We start from the raw sequence: 15407 nt of genomic DNA, 5'->3' as shown, positions 1-15407 counted from the left end.
AAAATCAAAAGATGTGTAGAGACTGCTCAAAATTTTCTAAGAGCAGAACTTTTTTTTGATGGACCAGCTAACCCTGGAAACCATTTCCAAGTACATGAAAGACAAGAAAGTCACCAGGAGCAGTCAGTATAGATTCAGCAAAGACAAGTCATGCTTAAAAAGACTTGATAACCTTATACAATGAACTAACTGGCCTGGCAGAAAAGGGGAGAGCAGTGCACATCACCTCCTTGGACTTCAGTGAGCCCTTTGACACTGTCTCCCATAAGATCCTCACAGAGAAGCTGTCAGTGTATGGGCTGGATGAGCAGACAGAAAACTGGCTGAATGGCAGGGCTCAGAGGGTGATCAGTGCCACAAAGGCTGCTTGGAGGCCAAGGACCAGCACTGTGCTCCAGGGGTCAGTGCCTGGTCCAGTCCTGTCCTGTCATTGGCAGATAACACCAAACTGTCATCCAAACTGGGAGCAGTGGCCAGTATGTCACAGGGTCTTGTTTCCATCCACTGGGACCTTTACAGGCTTACAGGATAAATGAGCAGACAGGAATTTCAAGAACTTCTCCACTGCACCTGGGGAGAACAACTCCAGGCACCAGTATGTGCTGGGGGACAGCCAGACCCAGCAAGAGAGGCATTTTGCAGACAGCGACCAGGGGGTCCTGGTGGACACCAAGTTAAGCACCAGCTAGTGAGGGACCCTTGCCACAAAGAAGGTGACCAGCACCTTGGGTGCATTAGAAAGAGCACAGCCAGCAGGCTGGGGGAGGTGACACTTCTGCTCTACTCAGCACTGTGTCCAGTGTTGAAGTGCTGTGCCCAGTTCATCAGGAAGAGAGGCACAGCCACACTGTTGTGCCTGGGAAAGAGAAGGCTCAGAGGGATCTTAATAAGGAGTACAAATTCCTGAAGGAAGGGTGCAAAAAGGAGAGAGCCAGGCTCTTCTCAGTGCTGCCCAGTGACAGGACCAAGGCAATGGGCACAGAATGGAACACAGGATGTTGCATCTTAATATCAGCAAACATTTTTCCCCCAGTGAGGATTAGCAAGCACTGGCACAGGTTATCCTTAGAGGCTACAAAGTCTTGCAACTTGGAGATACTGAAAAAGCTGCCTGGACATAATCACGGACACTCAGCTCTAGGAGACCCTGCTTTAGCAGGGGGCTGGACCACATGACCTCCAGAGAAAATTTCCAACTCCAACTACTTTGTGAAGATGTCATATGGAACCTAGGACTAAGAGCACACAGCTGCAGCATGAGATAGATGCCAGCTTAATCAGAGGAAGACAATGTTTCATACTAATCACAAAGGATTACCACATTCAGTTGAAATACTGGAATAATGTGTTTGCTGGAGGGGTGGAACAAAACAACCTCTGAAACAAAGTTTGATTTCATGTCAGTCAAATACAAAGATATGTACTAGTAGGACAAAGCAATGATATTTCTTCATTGATAGAACAGCTGACACTAATATATTGCAGGGAGAAGATCAATGCCTACTTCTCATTCTCAGCACTCCTTGAACATGCACAATGTCCCCATGACCCCACCCCAGGATGAAAGTATGTGAAGAAGGCCTTCTGATAAATACTTTGTAATACACTGTCACTGTCCAAAGTGGGAGCGGGGGTGGGGTGGTGGCAGGAAGGCAGCCTGGAATAGTTTTGTCCTTTGAAAAAAGCATGATACTTATCCACCCCCTCAGAAAAATAGTAGCAATAGACTACAATGCCTTAAGGCAGACTCCTCAGAGGAACTAGCCCCCTACTCTGGCTAATGTTTGAAGATGTCACAATCTTGACATTTTGAGTACAATGAGGTCCTGACTAAAAAACCACTTTAATAGAAACTACACAAAGTTAATGTCGGTCCCTTCTGCTACAACATTGCCAGGATCAAACCTCTCCCACATTTAATGAAAGATGCGTGTTAATGTTCTTCTTGCCAATGGAAAATTGAAAAAAGTTTTGAAAAACAACATTTTTTTATAAAGAATGCCAAAACAAAAATGTTTCTACTTCTGATCTCAATTGTCCATTTCTGCCTTGCCTATTACACCAGTGGGCAAAAAAAATCAAAGCAGAAGATATTGAAAAACCCTCAAATACCACTAGTGTCTTATGCCACAGACTCAATATTTAACTTACATCTGGACACACCTGGCAGCAGTCAGCAGAGATTATTATACCTTGAGTTATCTCGCATCCACTGTTTGCTAGCCAATGCAATGTCCTAGCAGTTATGCAGAAAGGAATTAAAACCCATAATACAGTGCAATTATCACAATCAGATTATAATAACCAATAATACTTCAAAATGAGTACTGGGTAGTGAAAAAAAAAAAGCTACTCCACCAAAAAGTGTGTAATACATCTTCAAAAATCTTTGTCTAAATCCAGTATATACCCACTAAGCAGTAATCATTCCAGACACCAAAACACAGATCTAATTCCAGACACCAAAACACAGATCTAATCTAAGTTTTGAATTTGGTCCTACCTCATACATGAACTCTATTTTCACAAATTAAGTACAACCAACTCTAAGTGAAGAAAACCTAACTCCAAACTTGCACTGATTCCAGGAAAACTTTCTTTTTGGGCTTACTTAGGAACAGCAATTAGCTGAAACCTCAGCTATCTGAAATTGATGTTCTATAACCAAAACCTCAGCTCCTGGAATTATTACTGATAGATGATCTTGCCTTTCAGTGGCAAGAGCAAGCATATGACCAACTCTTTTCTGAGCCCCCACCTTCAAGATTTAATGCTACTCACTGAAACATAAAATGTGTAACACTAGGTAAGATTAGAAGACAATGGGGAAGAGGCGAAAACTGAAAAGATTTGCACCTTCCCCAAAAATAAAAGAACAGGAAATGCTGCAATCTCTACTAGATCTCTAAAACTTAAATCTGGCATATGGGTGTGGGTAGGAAACTATTTGGAAGAGTTTACCAAGTAGATGCTCCCTTGTTGAAGATTCTTGGTTGATTTCAGACACTCAAATGGTAGCAGTCATTAACAACTTCATTGTTTCCAGATGACAAGAAAAAAGCATCTGTTAGCTGGCAAATGATTACCCAATCTCAGTTACTGACAGCTTCATCTCATAGTGGGACTGCAAGAACACATTTCCCAGGCACAGTATTTTGGCATTCAAATTCCTACCAATCTAAAAACATGGTAGCTCAACTTTGGGCAGCAATGGGGACTGTGACTGTGACAGCAATCGAAACATCTCTTCCCTCAGTCCTTTCAAAGAAAATTCTCATGCTGTTAAAGGGTCTCAGGTTGTATCTTCAAAACACACTCTGACCTGGGCTAGATTTTGTAAAAGACCACGTAAAACTTTAAGATGAAGACTTCTCTCAATACACTCTTTCAGCATTTTAAATTGCCCAGTAACAAAGACAGAACTTGTCTGTGTACGATGCAGAGCCTTTTTGAGGGCTGATCCAAGACTGTAAAAGTAATTTCTCCTGAAGCTAAAAGGAAAACTCAAAGTTCCCCATCTTCTATCCCAGGTGTATGGTGCTTCTTTGATCCCTATTCTTACAAACATGAAACCAAGTGTATTTGTAAATGCAGACTAAAGCTTCCCAACAAAACCCTACCAAAATCAAGGCATACCTGCCTTGGCAAGAGGTTGGACTAGATTATCTCCAGAGGTCTCTTTCAACTCTAACAAATCTGGGATTCCACCATATATTACTTTTCAATCGAGAGAATGAAAGTACAACTTCAGTCAATGAATTAACTGATATTGACTGACTCTACATAGAAAGGAGCAGAATTTCCAAAGTGCTTTAGCTTAGCCTGTCCTTGAGATGCTCACTAGCCTGAGTAAAGCTATCTTCATAATCTACATGTTAATAAATGTTGATGACCCTACTGTGCATATAATTATTTTTATTATACTACATGTTAAAGCAGCAACCAATCTAAGACACACTTTATGCACAATTTTCAAGCTGTTATCTAACTGTAAGCTTGAACAGTTGTACAGCTTTGTGACTTCTATTTAAAACAAATAGTAAAAAATTGAAATAAAACTGCAAGAAGCAGCTGCTTTATTACGAGCACACTCTTTGGCAAGCAGCCTACACATTTATTCAGACAAGTTATGATTTTATCTCCAACAGGAAGTGCACTCAAGTATTTTTGGGAAAAGAAATCAGAAAGGAAATTATCATGACCCACACTGAACTACAGTAACAGGCACTCTGTTACCAGTAAAACTTCTGCTAAGGGTTACTGCTACTAGGAGGAAAGGTTAATGTTCAGGAGACAGATAGCATTTAGTGACAATAACTACTGCAAAGGAGACCTGGAAGACAGGTTCTCTTGTTTGCTGTAATTTGCAGCCCCAGGAGAGCAGACAGACTCTTCTGCACATGGCAGAGTAAGATCACCAGAAAGACACTGTACTGCTGTCTCCAAAGCTGGCAAACACATGGAAACATGGCTACAGTATTTCCTAAGGAAGAAAAAGGATTCAGGGCAGCTAAACACCCTGTCTGGATACCCTTTTGCTTAAAATGTGAGTTGTGGGCCTTAGGATGCCCATGTCACCAGAGAAGGGCAGACACAAACATTATGACACTTTCAAAGCTTCATAAGGTACCAGTCAGAGACTAGCACAAGTCTAGAGCTCAGCTATGAGCTCTTGCTTCTTGCTGGAACTTAGGCTTCCCAGACTGGACTGCATGTTGTATAGTTGAATCCCAAAAGGATGAAAAGCACAGTACTTTCTATGGGAATTTGCCTTTGAAAATGCAGGCAAAAGAGATGGATCTCAGATGGTGTTAACTTTGCACAGAACTATATACTCCAGTCAAAAAGATTTCTTACCATGTAACATTTCCTCCAGCATATCCTGGGTAAAAAAATCCACAGGGTATGGATTGATTTTTGATATTTGCAATTTGCTCTGCTACAAAAAGACTTTCCCAACTACTCCTGAACTTGAGCACATAAATTTTTTTAAGCCATTATGTGAAACTTAAAGGATCTGAATGTAATTCTGGAAGAACAGGAAAAGGAAATATCAAAACTTCTATCCGTTACAGACATACACACACCCATTAGAAAACACAATGATTAATCTAAAAGAAGACTTCCTGAAATCAAGGATTTTGTACATGCCTAGATATTAATAATTATTTTTAAAAGGTTGCTTTTAGTTTTGATGTGGGAAATATAGCATTTATGTAAAAAAAAGGGGACAGCAACACACATTCACCCTGCATAAATCAGTAACAGCATCAACAAATATAGACATGAACTCCTCTACAATGGAAAAGAATATTTTCCTCTGTGCCAATCTTTCAGTTAAGCTGCTTTGACTTAAGAAAGATAAAAATCAAGACTCAGAGGTCCCTTTTATTGTAATAATGAACCTTAAATTAATTGTTTCTCTTGTAGAATTGCATAACTCTCATGCTTACATGTCGAAAACTGAGACACAAACTTGAACATAATAGGTTTGCTCTGTATTCATTTTGCATATTCCAGTAACTTAATTCACTCTGAACATCTGATTTCAAATGCCAAAGCATTTGTATTTATAACAAAGCCCAAGAAATAATGAAAATTCTCTTATACTCTATGTCAGAATGTGAGCTAAGTAACTTTACAAAGAGTAATCTCAGTAGCCTCCTAACAAAAGTAGAAATATCAAAGAAAGCTGTAGTTTCTTTAATGTAAATTCCTACTTCTTATTAAAGGATAAACTACATTGAAGAAATCCAGACACTTTACTTTCACAGTCTGCAGCCCAGCAGTATTTTTAAGAGAAGCAAAGTAGCCAAACCAATTAAAAAAACGATTATAAAAAGAAGTTAACTGACACAATGAGGTTTGGTTATTCTTCAAGAACAGCAGGCTTCAAACAAAAAGGCTGTGCCTCTGTGAGAAACAAAGATGTAGTATGTGATTATAAATAATTATTTCTAAGCTTCTGTGACTTCACTGAGTCTAAATAAAATGCAGACTCCTAAAATCACTTTCATTTAAACTGTGTCTATGGAATGAGGCTAAGACTGTTTTGTGCAACATGACTTTCATCTATTCTATTAAGAATGCTTTTTATAAAATTGAACATTAGGGATATTTGAATCAGGATCACTGTTCTTCAGAACACAAGCATTCAGACTCAACAACTGCAAATTAGCTGCCAGGCAAAAATTCTTATCAGTGGCTATTATATGTAGTCCCTGATATATCCTGACCTCTTTGGGGGGTTTTGTGAGAAAAATTATTATCCTGTTGATATCCACAAAAATACAGACGACAAAGTTAACTATCTCTAATAAAACAGATCCTGTCAAAACTTTCAAAGAAACCTGAAAAGATCTTGCTAGTAAAGATAAAAGTAAGATGAACCCCTCAGGTTAACTTGAAGAGATCAAGACAAGGAAAACCCCTTCCAATTTTCATTACATGCCAGACTATGAAACTTAATTCTTTACCTAAAGGGAGGCTCTGAACCATAATTTATAGAAGACTCTGGATTTCTTAAAAATAATAACAATAATAATAATAATATGCCTTTGTACTCTCATCAACTATAAAGTAGCACCTGTATTTCACATTCCTTTTTTCTTTCTGTTAACTGTACTTCCTAGAATATTCTGGAGGAGGTCAAGGGTACGTTGGAATATTGGTATCAACACTGCACACAGCTTTTAGATTTGATTTAGTTCTCAAATCAACAATTTCTTTGTTCTTCCACAATGTTTTGAATAAAGAAATAATTCTTGAAAGTTGAATTCTGCTTTACAGCAATGCTTTTCAGTAACTTTCAGATTTTCCTCCAAAAATCTTAATCCACCAGCTTTAGTGACTGGTGAGTTAAAGTAGACTTTCTATACCTTCATTAGTTGATTTAACAGAAGGGATGCCTTAGCTTTCTTACAGTTTGTTAAATGAAGTTCTCCTCTCTGAGCACTTTGGTTGAAAGATTTCCTAGTTACATTTTGCATTACGTTTCCACTTCAGCTTTAAAACTGAACAGTGACAGTTTTCTCACAAGTTCTGCAAAAAGTCTGGGCTATACTTCCACATGGCATTCCCAAGAGAGAACAGTCTTTCATAAAACTAAAAATAATTTTACAAAAAGCAGCCATGAACAAGTTTCTTTACTAGTAACTTGCAAATCTCAATATTAATTGCAGCTTTTAGGAACTTGTGAAACATCCAGTCACATTTTCATACCTTGGTACTTGGTAAGCCTCTGAAAAAACCCAGAAATGGTGCCCACCCTCCCCTGAAGCCAGTAAACCATGTATAGTCCCAACAAGAAAGGAAGTGATTTATTCCTAATCTCTGCTAAACTGGCACCCCCGGATCCAAAATGCCTGCAGCTGTCATGGTGGCTTCTCTTTCCTACACATCAGGAAACAAGCTTATTTTTGCATTGATCTGTAAGTACTCTGCAAGCACATCACAGCTTTAAGTGGAATAAGATCTGGGACATTTTGGCAAAAATCCTAACAGTGAATTATAGCCAGTGAAGTCAACTCAGCCTGGCAAGAACCACAGATTAAGGAAACAGAAGTCAATACCAAATACACAAAGCTCACTGCTGATGGTTCTGAAGAACACTTCTGCACCTCTGTCAGAAGTGACTAAGCACAGCCAATCCTACCTTCAAGGCAAATGGCTGATCTCAAAAAGTCTCTCACAGCATGTTGTGGTGATTTTCTGTTGTGTTTTTTAATCTGACCTGGAGGAAGTCAGCAGGACTACCACATCTTTGCAAGACCAGGGCCTTGAGAATTACAGCTGCACTTACTGAGAAGTAATGCAATTTAATTAATACTTGGGTACTTGTCTGCACTAAAATGCAACATTATTATTTTTATAATATACATATTAGACAGCTTCTTACTTGTTAGACGCCGAAGCATGTCCTAGCATTCACTGGTTTATTACCCTTAGCCTGCCAAAATTCTTGAGGTTCTCCTAATTACTCTATCTTCTTTTAAGACACTACTATCATGAATTTCAGACTTTTGTCTCCTGTTTCTCTTAAAAGTACATTTATACCGACATGTATTTTCCCTGCCTCTTAAACTATAGCTACAAAAACATTACACTGTCTTAAGTGTAGGTTTAAAGCCAGAGAGGCTACTTAACATAGGCTGGGAAAAAAAAAAAAATTAACATATCCTGTTCCCATCAACAGCAGGCTTACACTTTTGAAGTAGGATCAAGTTTCCAGGGAAAAGACTTGGTGAAAGCTGACAGAAACAAAATTGTTGTGGCCGGGTTTAGACAGAACAACCGCAACGCTGCGGCTTGAATCTGGAGCGCCTCCTGCTGTTCCAGGGACAGAACAGCAGCGACGGTCGGGAACGCCGAGGAAAGAAGTGACAAAAAACAACCCGATGCGACAGCAAACAGCATCAAAACTCTACAGTCCAAACGCATGAGGGCATTCTGCATCCTTCAGAAGTAAACATCTACCTTTTAGAACTAGTTATTAGAAATCTGGTGAAGGATTTGTTTCTTTAGTACTGCTACAGTAAAGACTAAATGTATATTTACTAGACAAAATATATACATAAATTTAAAATACACAACATGCTGCAAATATAAAATAGACACATTAAAAACATGTCACGAGTTTTAGAGTCATGTGAGATGTAGCTGGTCAAAATCTGAAGGACTAAAGAGGAATGGCTGAATAGGCCAACATTTTCCAGCAGACACACGGTCCCATCGAATATTTCTTGCACCCCCTAGTGCTGAGTTACTTAACTAAGAACTGAATCCCCATAGTCTCTTTCTTTATACCTACATTTGTAGAGATAATCTGCATCTCCTGTACCTGACGATACCTAGAAGATGATGAGTCTGTACTTCAGCTGGAGCCACGGTGACATCAGTAGTCCAAAGGGAATACTCAAAAGCATACATTTGCTTCCTCATCAACAAAAATGTTTTACTAAGCAGAAGAAGAGAATTTCCTAATACAAAAACCTGCCATGCAAACTACTACTGAGTCCCAAAACATGAGAGACAAATACATAAGCCATGCTATGTGCACTGTACTACTACAAATACAACCATGGCATTTCTGTTAAAGACCTAAAGCTAAAAGTAAATTTCTTCCAAAAGAAAGAAACCCTTGGAGAACAAAATAAAAAAATCTAACAGACAAAATAAAAAATCTAACAGACTAAATAAAGAACAGGAGAAATGCATGACAGTTAAGTGCATCTTGTTTTAAAATATATTTTGTGATTCCAAGATGAAAATGTGCAAAATATAATAGAACATAAGTAAAAATAAATTATTTCTTGAGCTTATAAATAAAACAAAGAAAAACAATTTTTTTAAAAGCATTCCATAATTTTCCTATGGAAAAAACCAACCAACCAACCAACTAAGGAAAATAACATCACTTTTCCTTAGATGAATAATTTAATACTATGAGATAACTGGCTCAGTTAAAAAAGGAGTAACAACAAATAGCCAAAAGTCAAACTCCAGCCAAGCATCAAGGTTTGTGTGACAGATACAGTTCTCATCTTCCAGTTACAAAAGTGCTGAACTGAACATACCATAGTATCCACAGGGCATTCAGGAAGGGATGTGGTCAAACAAGGAAAGTACAAACAGAAGATAAAGAATAGGAGATTCCCATTTGGGCAACAGGGCATTTAGGGCAGAGACACGACAAGGTATATTCCCATCCTGCCTAGTTTCACTCATAGAGCACAGTCTTTGAGACTGTGCAGGGGAGTAGTGAGTTTTACTTTTCAGAGCTGATTACCCAGTGTCCAGTATCCTGTTAACCACCCACAATATGAGCAGAATAAATGTAAGGCCTTGTTCAGGCAGTTAGATCAAACACTTTGTTTCCAAAGACAGGCATCCAGAAAACAGGCCCATGAAAGATCTACACTCTTGTGTTAAAGCAAAGTAGCTTTGCACACAATGGAAAGGAAAACTACTTTTTTCCCTCCCCCTGTCTTGCAGACGCTTGCATATCGGCCAGAAACAAATAGTCCTACCCAAAATGGAGGGAGAAAAACATTGGGCCCCAATCCTGGATTATAATCAGGGAGGCCCTACACAGATTCAGGAGACTCTTCACACCGACCCAACTTTCAGACTTGGTGCCTGAATACAAAAAAATAGCAAAGATATACTGCCAATGTCTAGGTCTGTTTTACCTGCAGCTCTCCCTTCACAAAGACACCATGCAATTCTTAAAGTAACTTAATTGGGTCTCTTACAAAGCCCTCCAAGGAAAGGAAATATTTTTCTTTCTAATGCCAAAAAGAGCAGAATAATCTACTTGTGATCATCAGCAACTCTACCATGAGATGGTTAGCTTCATGAGGAGATCTAAGAAGGACAGTAAGACCAGTAAGATTAAGGACAATCAGCACCAGAAGACTCTTCCAGGACAAGTAAAAAACACAGTGCCTTCTACACCTAATGCTCTAACCCTTATGGTACACACCAATTCTGAAAATCACGAGGCCAGCTTCTAGCAATCCTTTCATGCTGTCTATACTACCACAGCTTTCTGATCCAGAGTAAACTACTATTTTAATCAGATACAACCAGTCTGTGTTTGTTTAAAAACCAAAAAACTGTAAATCTGCAGTGAAGGAAGAATTTTTTTCTAAACCCCCTTGTGAGAGCATCACATCTTTCAATTATCTTTTCCAACAGAAACCTCAAAGGTCACTGCTGCTGATCTAAAAAAGGCAACATGCAGGGCTTACATCTTTCAGGGCTGACATCTCATTATGTGCAAAGGCCCTGAGCACTATTTAAGTCTGTGTAAAGGATTTATTTCCCAGTCTTTGCAAGAGAGATAAGAATGAATTCTATCCATAAACAGTAAAGATTTACGGAAGAAGTTCCTATTTCAAGTCTGCAAAAGAGGATGAAGTTGCACATTCAGTAAGAAGCACAATGAAGATAAAATATGAAGCTGAATTGTATTCAGGGTTCAAAATTTATTTTTAAACATTAGTACAGCCCAGCTAAGAACTAAAAGCAAAACAAGAATAAGGATTTTCTATCAGTTCTAGAACTGCTTCGTCCTCTTTTATCTTCAGAGGGCAAATATTTCCTTGCAAAACAACACAGGAGCCAAAAACTTGTACAGGCATTTGAGCAGTAACTAAAAAATATTACAAACAACTCTCCCATCAGATAAAATATTTATTTTTTCATCTTGAGGTACATCTTCAAAGAAAGAAAGCCTGTTTATGTTGAGGACTTTCTTTGTCTTTATTGCAAAGACACTCATTTACATTACAATCAGGAACATAAGGAGCTTACCTCTCAGCACGAAGGACTCCACTGTAATAGGGGTGATCCCATGGCATCAGCATCTGAAAGAGAATTCCAGCTTATAATTACAATAACAGACAACAAGTGAACCCAGAGTAAAAGTTTTGTTTCACTTGAGTATTTTTGCAGTTTCAGTAAGTCACAGAATTTTGAAAAGTAATCTGAAACAATAAGGGCTCAAACCAAAAACAGCATCAAAAATCATAACCTGAAAACTTTTATAACACTTCTTGAAGACGGGTCTTCTTATTCAACTATATGATAGGATTTCATACCAGATTTCAAGAAATACACTCAGTTCAAATAAAAAGATAAATCTAGATATGTACAGCATTAAGATACACTCAATGTAGTACACAAACTGGGCTTGAATCTAACCTAAAGTAGAACCTTTATCAAATGAGTCAATTAATTCAAAGCAAAGTGATAGTCCCTTTCACAGCTTTATGTTTTGGTTATCTCAGTATCACTTTGTATAAACCAACAGCAAATACTCAGTATTTAGTTTTAATACAGCAACTAAGTGGTCAGAAAGCATTTGAAGCCAGTAGAAAGAATGTTTCTAATTCTACTTAATCTTATACACTGAAGTAGAAGTAATTGTAGAACATGATTACCTTGTACATATTTTTTAAATGTAACTTACTGAATTGTGGGGATTGAGCTTCATTTTCATCTTTGTCATCATTTCAAAGTCTTTTTGAGTTCTGAAAAATATTTTTATGATGAAAACATTAATGAAAGATTTTTGAGCAGTGAAATACAGTACATGATAATATTGCATCCTAATAAAATGTCCATCATCAGAGATTTATAGTACTATATAAAATGACGAGATAAAATCGTTGGTCCACATACAACAGTAGAAAAATATTTTCATTCTGCTTCTGCCATTCAGGTACTTTCAAATTCAGTCCCTCTTCCTGTGGTTGTACAGCTCAAAAGCATTTTCATTCTTACAATACACCCCATTTATACCCAGTGATGAAATTGTTTTGTGCTGTGTGGAGCTCAGGGTGGCAAGAGGGACAAAGATGGAAATTTGTTTATAGGTGCAAAACATATGGAGTTGTGCATATGGTAAGACCAGGAGAGGTGTTCCACACTTCAACTTGGTCTTCCTGTTTGCTGTTAACTGCACTTCTTGCATTCAGTCCTCGGTGTTCTCTGATCACAGACACAGAAAGTATTCTAAGCACACAGATTTTTCTTCCTCTCAAAATTCTGGGGAAGTCTTGGTTTTTATTTAATCAAAGCACATAATAAGCAGCACTGACTAGCTTATTATTGCACAAGTCCCTCTATTCTTGAAATAAAGAGTATGGTTTAAAAAAAATGTAGTAAAAAAGGCATACCTTTTAGACAACTGCTCAGAAAGCTTCTCCAGAAATTGTCTTACTGTTTCTAGAAGGAAAGAAAAAATATTAAAATTATTCTTCCCTTCCCAAAGGATGTTAAATTTACATGAGATGGATGTTAAATTTAAAGGATGTTAAATTTAAAGGAGTGAGCATCAATTCTGAACCAAAACACCAGATCCTCCTCAGTGAGTACTGTTATTTACAGTGATCACTGAGTATGGCATACACCAAAATGTAACTGCAATACAACACTTCACTGGAAGAATTATGTGCAAACTTAGCTAAAGAAACGGACAACCTTTCATCTCATATGTTACACATTTGACTTCTCAACATGTCCTTCCATACATGCCTTACTACCTGGATTTTTGGCCATTGTTCCCTGAAGAGCCCTGTGGGCAAAGGTGTCATAGCCAACCAGCTGTGCCAGGCTGTTCCTGCTCGCAAGCAGCTCCTCCAATCGAGCCAGCTGCTGAGAGTTTGAGTGCAGAAAAATCTTGTAAGCAGCTTCCCGCACCTAATACATGGAAAAAAAAAAGTCACATTGCTACAGAGTGATTCCTAACAGAAACAAGTGATGCAACTGAAGATTGGCATAACAGCTGTATTCCACTGATATTGGTGGGAAAAGGCCTGAAGTCTTTTAACAATACTAATTACAATTGCCTGACAATTACAGCTCTTACCCATTAAAAGTGGAATGAGGAAATGCAATGAGACAACCTAACACATCAAGAATGCCAAAAAGGGTCCTGTTCTCTACTCCTGTCAACAGTCTCTCATCACCTCTCTCTTTCTGCAAACATCTGTGCTTTTCAGACCACTCTGTGGGCTGCTTTAACTCATTAAAACTTTTGAAAATAAACCCAAGCTGTTCTCTGCATATCAGTTAAGTTTGCTAATGGTAGAATCTGACAAGAAAAAGAGACAGGGTAAGGGGAGAGAAAAGAGAGGAAGAGAAAAGCCTTATTTCTTTTGTAGTAGGAAACTATTAGTCTGCCCATCTGCCCACAAACTTTTTCCTTTTCTCATATTTTTAGTTAGAGTCTTTAGTTTGGGTCTTTTCATAAATGAAAAAAAACTACCTGAAGACTCAAAATTTAATAAAATGTTTTTATGTTTCACAAACCAATCACCAATAATTTTATTTCTACATTTGGAATAAGCTCAAGAAATCCAGCAACAACTTATATTTGCCTTCATCTGAACTAAGCCGCTCTCTACATAGCATAAGTGAAGAAAGAACCCTGAAATGTTTCAATATGCTCCTGATCCTAGAATTGTAACTAAAAGTCTAGGGTGCCACTGCCATATTTCAATGAGTCTAAATTAATTTTAAATTTGTAACTCTAAATTAATTCTTTTTCAGAAAAACAACATTAACAAAAACTAAACTAAGTTTTTTTTCAGGATAATTGAGGTTGGATGGGACTTCATGAGGTCTCTAATCCAACCTCCTGCACAAAGCAGAGACAGCTATGAGCTAAGACCAAGTCACACAAAGCTTTTTCCAGTCTAGTCCTGAAACCTGCACATATGGGAGAGACAGGATGATCTTACTATTTCACTGCTTGGTTATCATCAGCAGGAAAAACTTCTCCAACTGGCATTTCTCAACTTTTGCCTTCTGACGCTTGTTCTCCTGTCATGCCCCATGCTGAAGAGCCTGGCTCTATTTTCTCCATGACCTCCTTGTAGGTAGGAGAGGGTGCTGGCAGGGTCCCCCCAAACCACCCCTGCAACAGGGGGAACAAGCCCAAATCCCTCTGCCCTTCCTCACAGTGGAAGCACTCCAGTTACTGCCCATCTTGGTGGCCTCTGCTGAAGACACTCCTGAAGAGTGGGGCCACAATCTCACTGCTCAGTGTCCAAGGGAAGCCCAGATGCTGTTGGCTTTCTGCTGCCAGGGTCACTGCTGGCTCATGCTCAGCTTGCTGCTCACCAGCACTGTGGGCCTTTGCCACACATCACACCCAGCCAGGTAGTCCCAGCCTGACCTATAACCAGGAGTTCTCCATTTCCAGGTGTATGATTTTGCTCTTGTCCTTTTTGAATTATGTAAGACTGCCACTGAACCATTATCTCAGCTTTTAGGCCACTCTGAATGTCAGCCTTCACCATCAAGTGTATTGATTATTCCTCCCTATTTGCTCTCCCCTGCACATCTGGTAGGCAAGCTTTTTGTCACTTCCTCTATGTCACTGATAAAGCTGTTAAACAGGGGACCCAGGATAGACTACTGCAAGAATTCTTCCATTACCAGTCCTCCTGTAGGGTGCATTTCAACCACCACTCTCTGATCATGAAATTTGTTTTTTTACCTATCTGGTTGTCCACCAATCCAGACTGTAATCTCCTGCCTTGGACTAAAGTCACTGATGAACACTGAGGCAAAAGCAAGTGATGAGCATCTCAGCCTTATCTGTCTGCTGCCACTGTCACCCACCTTACACAACACCAAGCCTAAGTTTTCCTTGCTCAGGCTTTTAGTACCAATGCAACAGTAACTGCTCTCATTGCTTTTGATGTCCCTTCCAAGTCACAACTGCAGTTGAGCCTTGACTTTCCCAACATCATACCTACACATACAGGCAATGTTTCCACATTCCTCCTCTGGATCTTGTACCTTCCACTCCATGTATGATATCTTTTGGAGATGAAGCTTTGTTAAGAGTTGTTTGCTTGTCAAGCCTGGTTCCTCACACATTTGCTTGGGCT

At 38.8% G+C, this 15407-nt stretch overlaps 1 protein-coding gene across 3 annotated transcripts in view; it reads right to left on the bottom strand.

Moving 5' to 3' along the window:
• Positions 1-15407, bottom strand: part of MIPEP (mitochondrial intermediate peptidase) — a 65959-nt gene that overhangs the window by 40946 nt on the left and 9606 nt on the right. For all 3 annotated transcript variants that reach the window (XM_064717232.1, XM_064717223.1, XM_064717238.1), the window contains exons 7-10: positions 13050-13206; positions 12684-12732; positions 11975-12035; positions 11317-11369 (exon numbers count right to left, since the gene is read on the bottom strand). In XM_064717232.1, coding sequence (XP_064573302.1) covers positions 11317-11369; positions 11975-12035; positions 12684-12732; positions 13050-13206 — 320 coding nt within the window. The remainder of the gene's footprint in view (positions 1-11316; positions 11370-11974; positions 12036-12683; positions 12733-13049; positions 13207-15407) is intronic.

The sequence above is a fragment of the Zonotrichia leucophrys genome, chromosome 1, assembly GCF_028769735.1.
Source record: "Zonotrichia leucophrys gambelii isolate GWCS_2022_RI chromosome 1, RI_Zleu_2.0, whole genome shotgun sequence".
NCBI classification, from domain to species: domain Eukaryota; kingdom Metazoa; phylum Chordata; class Aves; order Passeriformes; family Passerellidae; genus Zonotrichia; species Zonotrichia leucophrys.
This window is presented reverse-complemented; position numbering and strand designations above follow the sequence as displayed.